The 22694-nt window shown below is 36.0% G+C and overlaps 1 protein-coding gene across 1 annotated transcript; it reads right to left on the reverse strand.

Moving 5' to 3' along the window:
* Positions 1-9931: 9931 nt before the first annotated feature.
* On the reverse strand, positions 9932-14861 carry LOC107812192 (secretory carrier-associated membrane protein 1-like). The gene is made up of 12 exons (XM_016637228.2): positions 14651-14861; positions 12777-12878; positions 12597-12659; positions 12291-12324; positions 12049-12171; positions 11452-11514; positions 11277-11370; positions 11080-11125; positions 10926-10993; positions 10679-10727; positions 10388-10453; positions 9932-10310 (listed from the first exon to the last, which is right to left on the reverse strand). Exons 1-12 carry the CDS (start codon positions 14705-14707, stop codon positions 10224-10226), a joined length of 852 nt encoding a protein of 283 aa, XP_016492714.1. The 5' UTR covers positions 14708-14861; the 3' UTR covers positions 9932-10223.
* Positions 14862-22694: the final 7833 nt, after the last annotated feature.

The raw sequence follows: 22694 nt of genomic DNA on the forward strand, positions 1-22694 counted from the left end.
AAGTTATTGCAAGAGAAGGATGGCACATAAGAATCTTGTGACTGGATTAATTGACAAACTATAGAAGACCGTCTTTTTTCAAAAACTTTCATGTATGTTAGATTTAGTGGAAGTTAAATAGAAAATATGCTTTGTGATGTCTTTTTTTTTTAATTTTTTTATTGTATTGGGCATTTAATATCAAATATTGTCGATGTATGTTTTATGAGTCTAAATTTGTGAGATGATTTTTTTTTCCTTTTCCATGTTTTTAGAGACTAGATTGCTTAGGATTTTTTTTTCCGTTTTCAATTTCATGAGTAGGAAAAGGAAAAAAATCGAGAAAGACGAAAAAGAAATAAGTTTACGAAAGTAGGCGGAAAAGAGAGAGAAAAGGATAGAAGAAAAAAATACAGAAAAATGGGGAGTAATGGCAATTTGTCTTTTTGATATTTTTAACTATTTTTGCAAATTTTCCTGTCATTTTAGCCGAAAGTTACAATTGAGTTTTCTCTCTTTCTATATTTATCGTGTTTACATCATAATTTTTATAACTGAAAGAATGCGATAAATTAAAAGTGTAATCGTATGAAAAGGGAGAACAAGGGCCTAAAAATACAATAGAGGGAATGGATAGAAAAGAAAAGATGTAGAAGCAATGAAAAAATCAAGAAAGAATAGGAAAAATTAAGTACATAATGAAAATGGATTCAATGAATGTACACCACAGTTGCCACTTAGTTATTATATATTGTTTTCTTTTTGTTATTTTTAAAACTTTTTATTTCGTAGTTCTTTTAGTTGAATTGAAGAAATTTTAGAAAAAAATAAGTTTTACTATCTAATGAAAAAATCGGCTAATAAAATATTTCAACTCTTACTATTCTAAATTTTGTTAAAAATTATTTAAATTCAATGATAATTTTGCAACCGCGCGAAGCGCGGAAAATTTCACTAGTATAAATATAAAGTTGGGCATGAAAAAGGTGATGTGACATACTTCTCCAACTAGCATGATAATTTATCTTTTTTCTTAGAATTTTGAATTTTTTCTTATTTTCTGCCAAAAAAAATATTTGTCCTCAATATTAATTCATTTATTTCTTTGCCCATTTCATATCTCTTTAATTTCTTCCGTGTTTTCTGTACTGCTCCATTTGTTTTTTTTCCTCGCATCCCTCTCTCTCCCTTTCTTTTCTTCCATCAGGATTTGTACTTATCTTTCACCTCCTTTTTTTTTCAACTTTTTGCTCTTTTGCTTCCCATAAAATTTATCCGCTCTTCCCATGATGGGAATAAACCCCTTACCAAAATAATATTCACGGTAATAAAGCGGAATAATAATGTAGCACCGAGATACGGTAATTAACAAGAATAAAAGAGTAACAATGACACCAAGATTTTTACGTGGAAAACCCTTCTGAATAAGGGAAAAAACCACGACTCCGAGAGGAGCAACTGATATCACTATAGTAAGGAATTTTACACTTTGTAGGTCGGAGATAAATACTCCAAAGACCACTACAACACTCAAAAGAAATAACCCTCTTTTGATATTCCCACCTCACTACAATATCGCTCACTCTGTATTTTCCTCACAGACTATTTTCTTATACCTTGTCTGTGAAACCTCACTCTTTCTTTCTCTCTTTGTTGGTGTGAAGAAATGAGAGTTGAAGCTCTCCTTTTATAGCCAAAGATTCACCCTCTAAAGCCTACAATATTTGACAATTTACACACACTTTTCACAATTCAACAAAGTTGGCTACCAAACCAAAGAAATTCAACAAGGTTGGCTACCAAACCAAACTAATTCAACAAGGTTGGTTACCAACCAAACCAAGTCAACAAGGTTGGCTACCAAACCAAAGAAAACTCTTATTAGGCACATGCCTAATACTTCTTCAATGAGATGGACATCATCAATCTCCCCCTCCAGTCTCATTCATCTAGAGGAGGTAGCATTGTCTTCTAGTTTGAGTGCATGCCGACAAGTTCTTTGCATAGCTCGAACTTGTTCCTTGGTACCACCTTGGTCAGCATATCTGCGGGATTCTCACTTGTAGAAATCTTCAAGACTTTTAGAGATTCATCATCTACCATTTCTCGAATCCAATGATATCTCACATCAATGTGTTTGGTCCTTGCATGGTACATAGAGTTCTTGCTAAGGTCTATTGCACTTTGACTGTCACAATAGACGACATACTCCTTCTGATGCAATCCAAGCTCTTGAAGGAATCGCTTGAGCCATGTCATCTCCTTGCCAGTTTCTGTAGCGGCAATGTACTCTGCTTCAGTTGTTGAAAGTGCAACGCACTTCTGCAACTTAGACTGCCATGATATAGCTCCCCCTGAAAATGTAAATAAATATCCAGTAGTAGATTTTCTGTTGTCAATGTCACCTGCCATATCAGCATCTGTATAGCCCTTCAAGATTGGATCAGATCCTCCAAAGCACAAACAATCTCCCGTGGTACCTCTCAGGTACCTGAGTATCCACTTGACTGCTTCCCAATGTTCCTTTCCAGGATTTTCAAGAAACCTGCTGACAACACCAACTGCGTGAGCAATATCAGGTCTAGTACATACCATTGCATACATCAAGCTTCCGACTGCTGAAGAATAAGGAACTTTAGCCATGTTCCCTTTCTCCTCCACTGTTGTAGGACACATCTTTTTACTCAACTTTAGATGATCAGCAAGAGGTGTGCTGACTGACTTAGCATTCTTCATGTTGAAGCGTTCTAGTACACGTTCAATGTATTTCTCCTGAGATAGCCACAACTTTCTACTTGTTCTCTCTCGAACTATCTTCATCCCTAGAATTTGTTGTGCTGGGCCCAAGTCCTTCATATCAAATGACTTGGACAGATCTCCTTTCAACTTTGCTATCAACCCCTTGTCTTTTCCTACAATTAACATGTCATCCACATACAACAACAATATAATAAAGTTATTCTCAGAAAATCTTTTGAAGTATACACATGGATCAGAATAGGTCTTTAGGTATGTTTGACTTTTCATGAATGAGTCAAACTTCATGTACCACTGCCTTGGTTTCTGCTTCAATCCATAAAGACTCTTATTCAATTTGCACACCATGTGTTTCTTTCCAGCTACTTCAAATCCTTCTGGCTGCTCCATATAAATCTCCTCTTCCAAATCTCCATGAAGAAATGCAGTTTTCACATCCAACTGCTCCACTTCAAGATCTAGGCTAGTTGCTAAGCTCAAAATTGTTCGAATAGAAGTCATTTTGACAACAGGTGAGAAAATTTCGTCAAAATCAATACCTTTCTTTTGTTCGAAGCCTTTAACCACCAATCGAGCTTTGTATCTGACCAGCTTGCCATTTCCATCTTTCTTGAGTTTAAAGACCCATTTGCATTTGAGTGGTCTTTTACCCTTTGGAAGTTCAACCAGCTTGTATGTGCCATTTTTCTGTAGAGATTCCATCTCTTCTTGCATAGCTTTCATCCACTGGTCCTTTTCTGGATGGGACAACACCTCCTTAAGACTTTCTGGCTCCCCCTCATCACTGATGAGGACATACTCTGTGGAAGGGTACCTGCATGACTCTACCCTTGGCCTCTCTGATCTCCTCAGAGGTTGAGGTTGTCCTTCTCCCTGAATAGGGTGCTCCACTTCCTCGACACCTTCATCAAGTTGCTCCCCCTGCTCAATAACCTCACCAGGTTTCTCCACCTGCTCGGCAACCTCGTCGGTTGTACTTTCTGCACTTGTGGTATTGTTAGAAGTAGAAGGAATAGTAAAAAAGTTAGGAATTATACCATTCTTCGCCTTTTCTGACATATCAGCAGCAGTTCCAACTTCACTTTCTCGAAAGACTACATCTCTGCTTCTGATGACCTTCTTCTTTACAGGATCCCACAGTCTGTACCCGAACTCTTCATCTCCATATCCGATAAATATGCAGGGAACAGATTTATCATCCAGCTTTGTTCTCTGCTCTTTTGGTACATGTGCAAAAGCTCTGCAACCGAACACCTTCAGATGCGAGTAGGACACCTCCTTGTTGGTCCAAACTCTCTCTGGGATTTCAAACGCCAACGGAACTGATGGACTCCTATTGATCAGGTAACAGGCTGTCTGAACTGCTTCACCCCAGAATGACTTAGGCAGTTTAGCCATTCTGAGCATGCTTCTCACCTTCTCCACAATGGTGCGGTTCATCCTCTCGGCTACGCCATTGTGCTGTGGGGTTCTAGGAACTGTCTTTTCATGTCTGATCCCATGACTTGAACAATACTCTTCAAATTCCCTTGAAGTGTACTCACCTCCATTGTCACTTCGGAGACGCTTTAGCTTTCGACCCGTCTCCCTTTCTACTAGAGCATGAAACTTCTGGAAAACTTGAAACACCTGATCTTTGGTTTTCAAAATATAAACCCATAATTTTCGTGAAGCATCATCAATAAAAGTAACAAAATATTTGTTACCGCCCATTGATTCAATTTCCATTGGGCCGCAAACATCAGAATATACTAAATCAAGTATATTCAATTTTCTTTCAGACGATGTCTGAAATGAGACTCTATGTTGCTTACCAAATAAACAGTAGTCACAAGGTTTTACCGTTGTACCTTTGGCATAAGAAATGAGTGATTTCTTGGCAAGAATCTGCAATCCCTTCTCGCTCATATGACCCATTTTTTTGTGCCACAAATCTACAGAAATCTCATCTTGTGCCGCGTTCAATTCACCTTGGCATATTTCTGCATTTGTCCTGTACAACGTGCCACGAGCAACTCCCTTTGCAATCACCAATGATCCCTTAGTGAGTCTCCACTTTTGATTTGCAAAATAGCTCTCGTATCCATCTCGGTCTAAAGCAATTCCCAAGATCAAGTTCATCCGTAAATCAGGTACATGCCGCACATCCTTTAGAACCAATGTGCATCCGACATTTGTCTTGATACAAATGTCACCAATCCCCGCAATCTTTGAATAACTTGTGTTACCCATTTTCACTGTGCCGAAATCACCTGCTACATATCTGCAAAAAAGATCTCTTACCGGTGTGGCATGGTGAGATGCCGCTGTGTCAACCACCCATTCCGACTCTGAACCTGACAGGTGCATGCATTCCTCTTCCTCATTAGAGGACAACATTATCATTATTTTGCACCATGGCGGCTGTGTTGTCGTCATTCTTCTGGCCACTGGTTTCACTTTTGCCCTTCCTTGGATTTGGGCAATCTCTTTTGAAGTGACCTGGTTGATTACAGTTGTAGCAATTTCTGACTCTTGATTTGGATCGGTTCTTTGACTTCCCACGAGCTCCGGATCTACCATAGTTGTTCGAACTCCTTTGATAACTCCTGCCTCTACCTTCTGTGATGAGAGCCTGTCCTTGATTTTCAGGCTTCTTTCTCATCTTCTCATTGAGTAGAAGAGCCGATGTGACATCTTTCAACTCAATAGTAGTCTTACCACGCAGGATGGTTGTTGCCAAATTATCGTACGAAGATGGCAACGAGTTCAATAGCAAGATGGCTTTATCTTCTTCCTCGATTTTCACTCCGAGGTTGGCAAGCTGTGTGATTAGTCCGTTAAACACATTTAAATGTGACAAAAAATTCGTACCTTCTCTCATGTGTAGGGCGTATAACTGCTTCTTCAGGTACAATTTATTTGTCAGCGTTTTGGACATGTATAGGCTTTCCAACCTTGTCCAAATTCCACGTGCAGTGTCTTCATCAATGATGTTATTTACCACATCATCTGATAAGTGCAACCTAATTGCACTAGCAGCTCTTTCATCTAAGTCAGCCCAATCCTCAGTTTTCATGGTATCAGGCTTTTTGGAATCAACATCTAGAACCTTGTGTAATCCTTGTTGGATGAGCAGATCTCTCATCCTTCTTTGCCATGTTGAGAAACCGTTATCTCCGTTGAATTTTGCTACCTCGTACTTTACTCCGGACATTTTTATTTTTCACCAAGTATAGTACTACCGACAGTGAATAGTATTTCAGTGAACGAGCAGAACCTGTGCTCTGATACCAGTTGATGGGAATAAACCCCTTACCAAAATAATATTCACGGTAATAAAGCGGAATAATAATGTAGCACCGAGATACGGTAATTAACAAGAATAAAAGAGTAACAATGACACCAAGATTTTTACGTGGAAAACCCTTCTGAATAAGGGAAAAAACCACGACCCCGAGAGGAGCAACTGATATCACTATAGTAAGGAATTTTACACTTTGTAGGTCGGAGATAAATACTCCAAAGACCACTACAACACTCAAAAGAAATAACCCTCTTTTGATATTCCCACCTCACTACAATATCGCTCACTCTGTATTTTCCTCACAGACTATTTTCTTATACCTTGTCTGTGAAACCTCACTCTTTCTTTCTCTCTTTGTTGGTGTGAAGAAATGAGAGTTGAAGCTCTCCTTTTATAGCCAAAGCTTCACCCTCTAAAGCCTACAATATTTGACAATTTACACACACTTTTCACAATTCAACAAAGTTGGCTACCAAACCAAAGAAATTCAACAAGGTTGGCTACCAAACCAAACTAATTCAACAAGGTTGGTTACCAACCAAACCAAGTCAACAAGGTTGGCTACCAAACCAAAGAAAACTCTTATTAGGCACATGCCTAATACTTCTTCAATGAGATGGACATCATCATCCCATTCTTCAAAATCATCTAATACACCATAATAATTAAATTAATGTGATATTTCCGTTACAACTTAACGTGGGTTTCCATAAAAATCATCTGTTTGTTTTATGTTTAGACATTTCTCATATTTCACCAATTAGACAAGACACCTTTTTCTTAATCCCATTATCCTTTGTTGATTGTGCTTTATAATTTTAGAGGTCCCTTATTTATTGAAAAAATTTCATAAAGCACTATCTTTTCTAGTAACTAGTCATCTATAGATACCATTTGCTATATTATGGATTATAGATATTTTTTATGTGGTTATAAGATGTATTTGATGTATTTAAGCTATTGTATTCATGAATACAGTAGCAAAAATAGGCGTGAATCAGGGAAGTCCAGTTAATTAGTTGTTGTATTCGAGTGTATTGGACTGTATTCATGGAGTGAAACATGGGATTACAGCTGAACAAATTATTATATTCAACTGTATTCGACTGCATTCACGGCGTGAAATATGGGATTACACTGTTTTTAAAACGGAAAGTGAATCAATTAACATAATAGACTCCTAATATAACTCAACAAACTCAATTATAACACACAAATTTTGTATTTTTCAGTTATAAAAAAGATTCTCAACCGAAAAATACCCCAAAAATATAGCAATTAAAGAGAAATTATATTATACATATGAGTATATAAATTATATTTATTTTTCAGTTATAAAAAAGATTCTCAACCGCAAAATACAATGAAATAGATAGAATACAGAGGGATACATTGAAATACAATGAGAAAAAAAGACACTGAATACAATGAAATACATGGAATACAACGAGATACATTGAATTACAATGAAAAAAAGATAGTGAATACAATGAAATACATAGAAATACAGCGAGATACATTGAAATGCTCTTAAAAAAAGGTAACAGAATCTTCAAATTGCTCAACCCCAAACTTTAGACGGCCTGTTTTAGTCGACGATTTTCCGACGACCCATCGGATTCCGACTATGATTCCATAAGTAGCGATGAGAGAAAGAAGAAGAAAACGAGAAAGATCGCTGAAGAAGAAATTGCTAGCATCCGTAACGCACCTGAAGAAGTTAAAGTCCTATAACTGAATTTGGCTAGCACCGATAGTAACGAATCGGAAGAAATTGCTAGCACCCACTGAAGAAGAAATTGCCAAGAAGTTAAAGTCCCACAAAATTCCTTGTCATGGAAAGGAAGAAGAAGAATAAACATATTGGTAGAAGAAAGCAACCAAAATCGGAAAGGAAGAAGAAGAAGAAGAAACATACTGGAGTTGGCCATGGAGATTTCATTGCCTTCATTAGGGTCAAGCCAGAGAGGCAGCGCATTTTATGAGAGAGGGCAACGTATTTTATGGCTTAAGAGTAGGAGGTGACCATAAATAGGTATTTGGCTATAAAAACCAAAAGGTAGTTATAGAATATAATTTTTTAAAATGGTATTTATTTAAAATAAATAAGGTATCAACCTTTGCTATAGGAGGTAACTAATCCTTATTTATTCCATTACCGGTCTAGTTACTTGTTATCCAATAGTTTCATGGCAATTAAACCCAAGTATAAGCCTTTTTTCCCCACCTATTACTAAAAGGGCTTTTTGAACTTTTAGTATGCACTAGAAACTATTTATATTTGGTAAACGAAAAAATGTATAAAACTTATATATTTCTTGTATATAACATACAAAATGTATATATACGAATACTATATATTTTTGGCTATTATTTTGGTAGCAGCTATACAATATAATTTTCCCTTACTAAAAGTGTTCTCATTATGTGACTTGGGGTATGACTAGAGTAGATAACACATTTTATTCAAGGGAAACTACCAGATATGTCCATTTATAAGTAGTTCATTACAAAAATTGATCAATTTATAAAATATTACTAATATTAGCCAAATATTATTAATATTAGCCAATTAACTATTTGTAGCAAAAAAATGTAAATTTTTTGCTTTCTTTTGAGTGGGTGTTATTAGAATAGATTGAGTACATCTTAAGGAGTTTGAATCTTAGTTTTGGGATGATTTGGTGAAGTTTTGAGGTGGTTTGAATTGAAAATTCGAAGTAAAATTGAACATGAAAAAAAAATATGTGTATCACACTATGTATCACACATGTATCATAGTTGTATCAATTGTGTATCACATATATATCCATGTATATCTGTCTGTGAGATACATGCATGATACATGTTTAATACATGTGTCGCAGAAGAACTCAATTTAATTACGAATTTTGGTACAAAACCATTCCAAATCACCTCCAATCTTCCTCAAATTTTGTATATTTACTTATCTATATATTTTCAATGAATTTCAGCTATACCCATTGAAAAATTCCTTTTTTGCTTAGATTTCTGGAATATTATTTTTTTTGATATATTTTATCACCTTATTTGCTACCTCATCCATGAAATTTCCTTTCCGTCTTGCATTACTGTTGCTAATCACGCTTAAAAATATGGAGGTAATTTTTGCATGTGATTTTTTGAGAGAAAGAACTTTATTTATTTGTTTTTTTAATTTTTATATGTGCTTGACTAGTTTTGATAAGTCTATGACTAATGGCTAGAGGTTGGTATGTTGAGACTTATTTGGGACATTTGTGCAAGTTTCCCTTTATTCAATTGCTTAAGCGTCTTAACAATCAGTAAAATATTCAACCACTTCATATATTTTACTAAAGTTTTTTCTACAGTTTATTACCTTTTGTTTGTCAATAACATAACTAACTGAACATATTGAATAGTTACATCATTTACCCGGTCTTTGAAAATTAAAATTGAAATTTAATATACATTACCTGGTCTTTTAAAATTTTAAGTTTAATATAAATTTCTTGGTAGTTTTTTTTTCCTCTGTGAAAAATGGTAGGATAAAAAGGAACGGAAAGTAAGAAGAATGACAAAGGGAATGAGGATGAAAGGGAGATAAAAGTAAGAATGTTGATTGCTCAGAGGGGGGAGAAAAGGAAAGAAAAAGAACAATAACACCATAAAATAGAAATAGAAAAGAACAATAAAAAAAAGCATTTTCAATTCTTGCTAAACACACCCTAAATGTCTCTGTAATTTCCATTTTTAAAATTTCATCCTGCTAATTGTTATTTACATTTCTTTCTTAATCTGTGTGATAGTCGTTGAAAATCAACTTCTTGACACTGATAGAGACCTGTAAATACTTCTTTTCTTGTTAATCTAGTGGTACAAGTAATTGCTTTAGATTGAATTGTAAAATTGTGATGCTGGCAAAGGTTTGCATATTGAATAACAGAAATAGCATAGGAAACCGTCAAGCATTTCAAAGATTTTCAAAGAAATAAGGTCAGGCTGTTCCCAGAGGGCCATGAGATGAGAGTGTAAAGAAAAATCCCAGAAAGGGTAAGTATTACTCTTTAACATCATATTTGTTCAAATGCACTGTGATTACCACTATGTACTTCAGAAACACTCAGGAATCCAGTTAAGGTGTAAGGGAATAAGCAATCAAAGAATTTAACGAACCCGAAGCCCAAAACTGCACATGTTCGCGCACCCCACAATGGTGTTACAATGCTGCCATCATAGTCGATCTTGCAGCCTCTTTCTTCATCTCTGCAGCTTTTCCACTTCCCCGGAAATACATGTAGACTTGCTGCACAACGTGGAGAGCAAATCAGAAGATGAGACACAAATCACAAAGTAATATGACAGAGAGGTGGATAACTAAACCTGTATAACCCATATACTGATTAGTGTTTCAAGACAGAAGAATGCAGCTCCAATGAAGTAGAATATCTGCAACGAGAAAGCACGCTTAAGAGGTGAAATTTTTCACCAAAAATAATGATGGCAAAAGAATTACTCATCAAATTCTATCACAAGTAGTGGGCCAAGAAGAGCATACTGATAATACTGGAGAATTGTTCATTTCCAAAATAACATGAATATGAACTCAGATGAAATATACAACTAACTAGTGGTTTTAAAAGTAACCTTTCAGACAAAAATATAAAAGCTCACCCCAACCAAAGCATGCCAGCCCAAAAGATCAATTGCAGGCAAGATACCACTGTTAAACAAGGAAATGGAAAAAGAATGAGTCATTTTTTTAAATTAGAATATATCATATTATTCAGATGTAATTCAAATGCTTGAGCTCAGGCAAACATGGGCTTCTCGAACAGGAAGGTAATGCAACCGATTTCATATCCAAGGAACGTGTTGCACCAGCAACCATTCCCCTTTCTGACATAAAAAAGCAACTTACGTCAAAGATTTCCCCTTGAAGAAAATTGGAGGTGCCACAGCAGCAACAATGCAGAATCCAATATGAAACTACAAGATGAAAATAAGTAGTCAGAATCCTCAATAAGCAACTCAAGAGTATAAAGAAAAACTAAAAAGGAAATGTAAGTATTTACCACGTAGCTTAAGAAAAACCACCCAAACTTCAACGCACTGTCAGTCCTGCAAACAAAATGGATATCAGATATAGATTCTTCCGGAAGGTAAAGCCACTCTACGGAAACAAAAAGAAAAATAATATTCCATAAATCTATTTCCTCCCATTGGGGAGCCCACATCTATTTTCCCACACTAAGGACGGACAAATGTGTACCTCATTGCACGATAGAGAGGCCGATACCACAATACATAGGCTCCTGGGACACCTGCTATTAAGTAGATAACAGCAAGCAACCAGATCGTTGGACCTACAGTGACAAAATGCTAACTTTAGATGGTTAATTCAATTAAAGGATAGGAGAGGTTAGTAATTTCAGTTCCACAGCAACCTTGTCCTCTGATCCAAGCTAAGGTGACAGCTACAAGGTTCCATACAAGACAGGCTGCCAAACCTGCAATCCACCATGTCCTAAGTCAGTCAACCACCATAAGAGCATTAATTAGATAAACTAGTCCAGTTCAACAATAAAAGAAGTCAATGACTGTCATGATTATTCCAACAAAAACCATCTAGGAATTCCTCATTCTCTATTTTCTGATTTCTCAATTTGGACAGGTAGATTTGAGATGTAACCAGCTACCAGTTACCCAAAACAGTATGACTTTTAAATCTTATCGCAAATTCCAGAGATATTTACAGGCACTTAGAGGATATTGTAGACCCTCTTGATCCAAGTGTCACTAAAACCATTAGCACAAAAATTGTTTAAAAGATGGAGTTTATGTTTTGCAATCCTTAGAAGCATAAACGCAATTATGCAAATAGACAGCAAAGTAAGAGAAAGTAGTGAAAACTATTAATATGCATCACAATCTCCAGGTCAGGTTAACCTAAAAGGTTGAAGAATACTTACTAGAAAGGTCAAGTGAGAGGCACTAATAGCATTCATAGAATAGGGAGTTGTACAGAGGACATGAGGACATACCCAATAATGTAGTGAATGCAACATATTGCAACTTCTGTAGATGGATTGGAATTTCATTTGCGATATCATGATGAATGATGGGGAAGAAAGGTGGCCAGTTCTTATTCTCTATAACTACACCAGCTGAAAAAAAGAATAAAAGAGATATGAAACATAGTCAGTTCACAGAGAGGAAAGCATGATTCAAACCCCTGATTCAGTTCAAGACTTCAAAGATATATGTGCATACAGTGGAAAACTACCTCTTGTTATTGCATCCTCCTTCCTTTTAAGTTCCTACATGAAACCAATAAACTTGTCAAATTAATTATTCACAGAATGCCTAAAAGACAAAAGACAGTCCACAGCACCTTGAACCAAATAAAAAACACTAATATTCTAGAGCTAGACAACAGTAATTATCTGGTAGTATATATCCAGTAATCTTACAGGAATTCCATAACTGACAAGCCATTGAATAACAAAAGATCTTTGACGAAAGATTGTACTTTCTATTCCGGAAGACAAGCAAGACATATACTACAAGGCAATGTAGAGCAACTACCCACCTGTTCTCTTTTTTTCAGTTCAGCCTCTTTAGCTTGGAGTTCCTTCTCCTTCTTCTTCAGGTCCTGATTAGTTATATGAGTAAAAGAAAGGATCACTTAAACCTACGCACCAAGTGAACACATTTACAGTAATCACAGGCAATTACAAAGTATGAGCTCATTTTACAAAATCTGCTTCACCTTTGAACCATCGAGAGGAATATCAACCGTTGCGCCGCGGTCATATCCAGCGGGTTCATGAGGAAGAGGGGAAGGCCTAGCAGGGGCAACACTTCCATTATTCTGCAGATTTTAGTAAGTATTAAGTTCCATAATACACAATGAGGTACTGTTTACAATTACTAGGACTAAAAGAACATACAATTGGATGTTCTCACTATTCAGCAATGAAGATCAAGGCCTTGCATAATATGTACACAGGAGAGGAAAAGGATTTTGATTCAGCTTTAACGGGATTGAAACTCTTCTGTTCCAATTATTTCAGAATATAAAACAAACTAGATTGAGAATCACAATATCATTGCAGACCATAAATACGTCATGGAAAGAGGACAAGGTGTTCAAAAAATACAGATGCATAAAGATCAGACCTAGTTGTACATTTCGCTAGTTGGGATTCTTCCCGTGGGTAGACAAAATTGTTTCGATATCGCACAGAAGACAAACTACATCCTCGTCGTGCTGACAATTCACTAGTTGCAACTGCAAAATGCACTACCATCTTGTTAAATGCATTCTCAGGTCACTAGAAGGCCTGAGGAGCTAGGATTAAGATACTCGATGGGGACCCTATCGTAATGGTGGTATTTCAATATTAATATTAATATCAAATCCCGATATTTGTATGGTGTAAATTGCTACCACTGGCTGACTAGGATGATCCAGAGTCTGCAGGAATTGCTTCCTTTTTATATAGTTCTCTTTTTCGAGAGATGGCTCCATTTATGAAAATACCTTAGCCTATGCTCCACATTTTTAGAAGGATTTGGGATTTTCATGGGGTTACAGGAATTTTACACATTTATTACATATAAGATTATATAGAATTCAAGAAAACGTAACAATTGCATTTTCCAAATCTTCAGTAACTCTGCTTTCAAACGAGAAAACGTTTGGAAACTTTGAAGAAAGTAATCTTATTACGGTCATTAAAAATGGACCACTTCCATAATTCTATCGACCATTACCTTGAGGACCTTGGTTCGAAAACAAGAAAAATAAAATTACCCTATGAAGCAAATTGAAAATTTTGAAAAGGAAAATAAAAGAAGCACGATTCACGTAACATTTTGCAGGAAGAGTGAAATACAAATGGCAAAATTTAAGTTCTATCTGCCAAAATTGAATCAGCACTGAGCAAGACATTCATAAATTTCAAGGTCAACAACCAATTATCCAACAGATGTTACAGAAAACACTATTAATCCAAAGATGTTCTTTCTGACACTGCAGCACATTAAGAACTCTACCATTTGAACACTTTACAAAGTAGAAAAGGCAAGAGAACTGTGATCCTCCTTCTCAGTCCTCTCCTTCAAAAACTGATATTGTTCTCCTAATCTGTCACTACTACTACTACTACTCTTCTACAGACACAAATTCCAAATCTACTGCTGAAACCATTGCATTCACCTAATGTAAAAATTCGACCAATACATTGTTATGTTGCATGATTCTCAGCTGAAAACCAGGTCACAGCTCAATTCTACAATAGTTCAATTATTACAAGCTCGTTCAGTGAAATTCAAGTAGCTCCAGAATCCTAAAAAAGAACAATTATGCTAGCTTAAATTGAACCAAGTATCAAAATCCAATTAACAGATCTGGAAACTGGACCAACGAAATTTAGAAAAAGAAAAAAACTCCATACCCCTTTTTTTGATCAAGAACTTCATACTCCCGTAATTAACTTTCTGCAAAAACTCTTTTTTTTTTCAGAACAAGAAAACCACTAATCCAAACCCCATTTATTTTCCAGAGTATGAAATTAAAAATTTCAAAAATAGGGAGCACCAAAGATAGTAGTACTACTAAAGAAGAGTAAAGCGATGTACCGCAAAAGGGTTCACTTCATCTTCAGCAAACGGATTATCATTGTAACGGCCAGCCATTAGAGCAACTTCGAACGAAGCAATGTTCACAGTCACAGATCTGGAATCTTGCGGAAAGTGAGGTTTAGATTTGGTATATATGTATTTATCAAGCAAGATGCGCGTTTACGAAATAGACGTGGTATCCTACTATATTTCTTACTTCTCTTTCACAGTCCTTTCTCTTTTTTTTTTTTTTCTGATTAAATATTAGTATATTTATGCTTAAATGTTACTCCCTCCCGTCCATAGTAAGCTATTTTTTGATTTTTTTTGTGGTCCAAAATAAATAATTTTTTTAGATTTTAAGAATAAATTAATTATTTTTTTCCTACATTGTGCTTGGATTAAATAATATTAAATTATGTGCTAGAAAAGTTTATGTAAAAAAAAAAATTAATATAATTAATTTCATTATTAATTGATATTAAAAGTTGAATTTCTTAATACCTGAAAGCAACCAAAAAACACTTATTATATCGTTGCTTCACGTGAAGAAGTGTCCATATATGCTGAGAAGTTTTATTTTGTGTTTGATACAATTGACATTGATCGTATGAGACTCTTTTTTGTCTCACAAATTTGTGGACCCCAATATTACACTTTTGAATCCACGAAAATTTGGGTCCACAAAACTGTGAGACAAAAAAGTTACCTCATACAACTAGTGTCAATTGTATGAGACACAAAATAAAATTTTCCATATATGCTCATAGAGCTGTCAATATGGCTGGTCGAGTTAGCTCGTTATTTTGACGGACCTTAGAATGGTCAGCCCACCCCTGCTCTATATGGATCGTGGGTCCCATAAAGTGACTAGTGAGTGTCGGGCACATTCAGAGGAGGAGCACATTCACATGGTTCGGGCACATTCAGAGGAGGAGCACTGATGCACTGGTGAGGAGGTGTGAGCGACTGGCTGTAGTGGGCATGCGGAGAGGTAGAGGACGACCTAAGAAGTATTGGGGAGAGGTGATCAGACAGGACATGGCGCAACTTAGGATTACTGAGGACATGGCCCTTGACAGGGAATTATGGAGGTCGAGCATTAAGGTTGTAGGTTAGGAGAGAGTTGGGAATATTTCTACAGCACAATAGAGTGAGACTAGCTAGTTAGGAGTTAGACTAAGAATATCATTGGTCGTCTATTGATGCAGGGCTTTACCTTCTAGTTTTACTATACCAGTCATCTATTTCGTATTTCGTATTTTGTATTTCATATCTCTTATATATTGCTGTTATTTTATTATGCATTTTTATGGTACTAATATATCGGCTGCTGTTGCTTTTTTGAGCCGAGGGTCTCCTGGAAACAGCCTCTCTACCCTTCGGGGTAGGGGTAAGGTCTGCGTACATATTACCCTCCCCAGACCCCACTTGTGGGATTATACTGGGTCGTTGTTGTTGTTGTTGTTGATGACTCTGTTGGTTAGCGACGTGCAATAAATTATTCAAGCTTTTTATTTATTAGAGTAGTTGTTTTGTTAGACTGAATTTGTTGCAGGGTAATTTGTAACTTTTTTTAAATCTATGATTATGTTAATTAGTAAAGTAGTACTAACTACTAAGTGAAATATTTTTAAATGATAGTTTAGACAAATACTATCTATACAAGAGAGTAGTGAAGCATGTGTTAAGCCAAGTGGCAAGCTTAAAAGAAACCACTTGGCAATTTGAAGACAACATTAATAATTAGAAATTATAAATAGAAACATAATTGATGGAAGTAGTTTAATAAATTTTATCCATAATCTAAATAGATATTAGACAAATCTAATCTATATATCCATATTTATATTTATATCTATATCTATATATTTATAATTAATGAAAATCCACCGCTAATTGATCAAGCTTCGTATCTGACCTTATTTGGGTACAATATACATTACTGTAGGTACTTTTAATTAAATTTTTATGTATAATTCAGTTATGGTCGGTATCCTTTTTTGAGAAAAAATTAATTAAATTTTTGTTTTGTATCTTATTTTAATTTTAAGTTGAAATAATAATTTTTTATTTAGTACAAGCTTTGTATCTGACATTATTTGTGTAAAATATACATTACTATAAGTATCTTTAATTAAAATTTGTGTATAATTCAGTTATGGTAGGTATCGTTTTTTGAGAAAGAATCAATTAAGTTTTAATTTTGTTTCTTACACATTGATTTTAAGTTGAAATAATAATTCTTTAATTTGTTGGATTCTATTTGTATAACATTAATTAAAGTTATTAATTGATATTCTTTTGTATCTAACTAATAATTGAATTTTTTGAATTGCATAAAGTGTCACCGAATTGTATAACTAAATAGTACTAAATATTTTTTCCTTTTGAAGGAACATTCTCTAGAATTTTGTATCTAATTACTAATTGATTTTTTGTTAAAGAATTGCTAGAGCTGTCACCGAGTTATACAAGGAAATAATATTAAATACCTTTTGTCACACCTCCTTTTTCACCCACACCCCGGAAAAAGGTATATGTAAAGGGAGTTTTTCCAATTAAAGGACAATCGAAACAGGATTTTATTTAAAGATTCAGAGTCGCCACTTGGGAGATTTGTGGTGTCCTAAGTCACCGGTTGAATCCCGAATCGATGAAAAGAATGACTCTGTTTAACAGTCTGCGCACTAAAAAATCCGGATAAGGAATTCTGTTAACCCGGGAGAAGGTGTTAGACATTCCCGAGTTCCGTGGTTCTAGCACAGTCGCTCAACTGTCATATTCGGCTTGATTATCTGATTTTATACAATGATGAACCTACGTGCAAATTCAACTGTTTACCGCTTTTGTTATTATTTATTCAAAGAATTGCAACGTCGTGAGAATGCATCTCGAATTGCGCCACCTAAATGTACCCGCAGTTTTCGATACGTTCCAACTTCGTTGGGATTTGGATTTGGGTCACATAAATGTGCACCCGAGTTTAGGAAGATAACATTATTAAATACGCGTCTAAAGATACTAACGCGTTGTTATTTTGAGAAAAGCCATAAAGTTCGCTACGCAACCTGTCTCGAAATCTAAGCATTTGAAATAACTGTCCGTTGAGGGCCCCGCAGTTTGTGTATTCTTGTTTGTCGAGGCTCGTCTCATTCATTATTTTTAAAAGGAATTTGCAACGTCATGGACATGCATCTCGAACCACGTCACAATCAATGTACCCGTGATTAGCGACACATTTCGACTCCGTTGAGATTCGGATTTGGGTCACATAAATGTGCACCCGAGTTTAAGAAAGTAAATTATTAAAGGCGCGCCTAAAGCGACTAGCATATCATTATTTTGGGCGAGGCCGTGAAATTTTGCTAAACGGCCCATCCCGAAGTCTAAGTAATTTTACTAACACATATAGAGGGCCCTGCAGCTTGTGTATTTTTGTTTGTCGAGGCTCGTCTCATTTATTTTAAAAGGACAATCCTAAAAGTGACTACATTTTTCTATTAAGTTCGTCTCTAAAATAAAAGAGAAAAGATCCTATTTAGTTAAATGCTTATAAGCTCATGCCTCTTATTAATTATTAGATCAAGACAAATGCAAACGGAAAATTGCAACAGAGCTTGCTCAAGGGAGATTGTATCGTTCCTTATTCTATTAGTTAATAACACCAAAGTTGAGATTATGAATAGAACACGAGATTGACACCCAGTAATATCAAAACAAACTAACTATTCTTTGATTAATTTAAACTAACATTATTAGATGAATTGAACTATTGGAATTAACTATGTGTAATACAAAACCATTTTTTAACGATTTTTACGACTTGTCGAAGACATGCGTCAATGCTTAAAAATTGACATCAGGCTAACATCAATCATTAACATTTGAGAATATTAGTTACTAACGTTATTCACATTGCTATTTAAAGTGATGTTACTTACTCAAGTGAACTCGCAATTTCAGAACTAACCCTATTAAACCAACATGCTGATTTCCATGAACTATTTGAACCCGTTTTGTGGCATAACCTATTTGAAACTATTACACGACTACTGAAAAAAAGAAAGAAATAACTACACTATATTTCATAACTAGTAATCACAAACTAAGATTAATTACAATTGATATTCCATATTTGTAGAAATAGATTCAATCAGTCCAGTTTATGCATTTCAAAATCATTCCAATACATACTATGAAATATCAAATGAACTACTGCTTATACATCAAATTAAACACAAAGAAACAGTTATTTTCAGCAATCCATTCCAACAACTCTTTACTTCCTTTCCTTTAAATTTGAGAGCTATAGAACATGTACCTGGATAACGGAAATACAAGAAGATGAAGGAGCGGTCAACAACAGTAATAGCCAGCAACAACCAGTAAACAGAATACTCAGTGACAGATTTGAAAACCAACAGGGTTCCAGCATACTCAATGAAACAGCACCCACACCAACCAACGCAGACCAGAAGTAACAAACTCAACAACCACTTAAAACCTCAGTGAAAACCCAGAAATAATCAGCCTGTTTTTTACTCTCAAATTACTGAACTTTTAAATGTTAAAAATCCAGCCTAGACTCTAAGAAAAATTGGAAGAGAAACGATTTTCTTCCTCCAAAAACCAGCCTCCAAACTCTCTCCAAAAATTCCGCCCCTAAATCTGTCCTAAGTGACTCTATTTATAACCCAAAACAGGTATGAGCAACATATTTTAATCAATCCCTTTTTAATCTTTTCATACCATTATGTTTTGTTCCCCACACTTGCATGCCTTATTCCCCACTATATTAAACAAATGTATTAGTTCCCACTACCACATGTCTTATCCCCCACTATATTAAACAATGCATTATTGCCCACTACCACATGTCTTGTCCCCCACCATGTATTAAATAATGTATTAATTCCCACTACCACATGTCTTGTCCCCCATTATGCACTAAATAATGTATTAATTCCCACCATCATATCTTGTCCCTCACTACGTATTATTTTAATATTATTAGTGCTTAGTGGACGGAGCACTCAAATTAATCATTTTTTAAGGCTCATTTCCCATATTACCCCTGAAACTACTGAAATTACCATTCTGCCCCATCCCCTTTCAACCTGTACCAAAACCATATCAGTTATAACCAATTCCTCTAATCAATTAACCAAACTATAGCAGCTATAACCAAATCAAGCCTGACAATTGACAAATTAAACACATGAAGCTAACTCCCAATTCCGTTTATCATGGTCAGATTCATATCAACAAACTTAATAGGACAAACAAGTAGATTCAAACCACTAAACTCAATCATCAGTTGACCTCAAACTAAATCAAACAACATCATAACAAAGATGAATGATTCAAACTAAATCAAAAACTAAGGACCAGCACATAAACACTCGACATTAAATCACTTGATGAAAAACTAACGAACTTCAAACAAAAATGAACATGAATTATCTCTAATACAAACAAAGACCTGGGTTCGAATTCAAACCAACCCATCAGAACACAAACACAATCATAGAAAGAAGAAAAGGAGCGGAAGATGAATTCGCTGAACGAAAACTAAAAGAAAAGAGAACGGAAACCTACTAGTTTGAAGTCCGGGTTCGAACGGCGACCTCGACACGCATGAACAAACCTCGCTGTTTTTAGCCCCTTTTCATTTTTTTGATGAAGTGACGAAAGAGTTCACTGGTTTGTGGTCATTCGCGGATGAAGCTAGATGTCGGGTTATGGTGATAACAGCAGCAGACTGGTCGCTTGGTTTCGACGACGAGGGAGGCTGGTTTTACAGCTGGTTGCAACGGAGGTTGGAGATGTTGTTGCTCGTTGCTGCTCGACGGAGAAGGGTGGTCGATGGTCAGCTGGTTGGTCGTTCGCTGGTGAGAGGAGGAGGTCAGCCATGGGCATGGGAGCTGGAGCTTGCAACTGGAGGGCTGCCATGGGGCTGTAGGTTGGCGACGAGGAGAGGGCAGTCATGGGGGGGTCATTTGAAGCTGGAGCTGGAGGGGTCGTTCGGGGTAGATGGAGGGGAGAAGGGCAGCCATGGGAGGGGTCGTTGGAGCTGGACGTGAGGGACGATGGGGACGACGGGGAGGGCAGCCATGGACGTGGTGGGTTCGAAGAAGATGAAGGAGGAAGGGGCAGCCGTGGGGGGGGGGTCGCTTGGAGCTAGAGGGTCGCTTGGGGTAGATGGTGGTGAGGAGGGCAGCCATGGGAGCTTGAGGGGGAAGGGGGGGTGGTTTGGGGAAGATGAAGAGGAGAGGGGGCGGGTGGTTTTAGGGTTTTGGGGTTGGAAAAATGAAAAATGAAAAATAGAAGAAGGGGGGGTGTTTCTTGGGGTTATGGGGCGGACCGGGTCGACCCGGTGGGGGTTATTTGGTTTAGGCCTGGTTGATTTAATTTAAAAAGGTGGCCCAATCCGATTTTCTTCTTATTTCCATTGCTTCTTTTTTCTTCTTTTATTTTTTCTTAAACTAAAACTAAATTCTAAAAATCCTAAATTATCCTATATAACTAAATTAATTCATAAAAGTGCTAATTAACTTTCAATAACAATTAACACACAATTAAATAGCAATTACGATAAAATCACACAATTTGGACATTAAATGCTAAAACTACAACTTACATTATTTTTATGATTTTTTGTTCTTGCAAAACAAACTTAATTGCTCCTAATTGTAGAATCAAATCCTAAATGCAAATGCGACATATTTTTGTATTTTTTATTAATTTAACAAATAAACATGCACAGACAAAATACAAATAATTATCCAAAAATGCCACGAAAATTCTCAAAATTGCACACAAAGGAAAATTATTTTATTTTGAATTTTTGGGAGCAATTCTCACATAGGGCAAAAATCATGTGCTCACACCTTTTCTTTTTGAACATTCTCCAGAATTGTGTATCTAATCTAATTAATAATTAAAACAAAATTTATAAACTGCATAAAGTGCTGACATCGATTAATATAAGAAAATATTACTAAATTTCTTTTTCTTTTGAAGAAACATTCTCTAGAATTTTTTCCTGATTAATAATTGAATACTTTTTATGAATGGTATATTAAAACTATGACCGATTATATAAGGAAATAATTGTCACACCTCCTTTTTCCGCCCCCGCAGGAGGTGAAGGAGTTTTTCCAATTAAAGGACAATCGAAACAGGATTTATTTGTTTATTTCAGAGTCGCCACTTGGGAGATTTAGAGTGTCCCAAGTCACCAATTTAATCCCGAATCGAGGAAAAGAATGACTCTGTATTACAGTCCGCGAACCAGAAATCCGGATAAGGAATTCTGTTAACCCGGGAGAAGGTGTTAGGCATTCCCGAGTTCCGTGGTTCTAGCACGGTTGCTCAACTGTCATATTCGGCTTGTTTATCTGATTTAATACATGTTGAACCTATGTGCGAATTTTAACTTTTAACCGCTTTTATCATTTACTATTATTTTTATCAAGAATTGCAACATCGTGGAAACACATCTCGAACCACGTCACATCAATACACCCGTGGTTGTTGGCACATTCCAACTCTGTTGAGATTTGGATTTGGGTCACATAAATGTGCACCCCAGTTTAAGAAGATAACATTATTAAATACGCGCCTAAAGCGACTAGCATATCATTATTTTGGGTAGGGCCGCGAAATTTGCTAAACGGCCTGTCCCGGAATCTAATTACTCGAAATAACTATCCGTTGAGGGCCCCGCACTTTGGGTATTCTTGTTTGTCGAGGCTCGTCTCATTCGTTATTTATAATTATTATTATTATTATTGGGGGAATTTGCAACGTTGTGAAAACGCATCTCGAGTCACGTCACAATCAATGTACCCGTGATTAAAGACACATTTCAACTCCGTTGAGATTTGGATTTGGGTCACATAAATGTGCACCCGAGTTTAAGAAGGTAATTTAATTAAATCGCGCCTAAAGAGTCTAACGCGTTATTTATCTTTGGGGAGGGCAGCGAAATTCACTAAACTGTCCATCCCAAATTCTAAGTATTTATTATGACCAATTATTGAAGGCCCCGTAATTT

The sequence above is a fragment of the Nicotiana tabacum genome, chromosome 10 (assembly GCF_000715075.1).
Source record: "Nicotiana tabacum cultivar K326 chromosome 10, ASM71507v2, whole genome shotgun sequence".
Lineage (NCBI taxonomy): Eukaryota > Viridiplantae > Streptophyta > Magnoliopsida > Solanales > Solanaceae > Nicotiana > Nicotiana tabacum.

What these genes read in the sequence shown, in the direction of transcription:
- LOC107812192 (XM_016637228.2), bottom strand. Translation starts at nt 14,707, where the DNA reads ATGGCTGGCCGTTACAATGATAATCCGTTTGCTGAAGATGAAGTGAAC. An exon ending in TTCCTCTCGATGGTTCAAAG is followed by an intron (nt 12,660 to 12,776) that starts GTGAAGCAGATT and finishes ATAACTAATCAG; the next exon opens with GACCTGAAGAAGAAGGAGAA. An exon ending in AGCTTGGATCAGAGGACAAG is followed by an intron (nt 11,371 to 11,451) that starts GTTGCTGTGGAA and finishes TTGTCACTGTAG; the next exon opens with GTCCAACGATCTGGTTGCTT.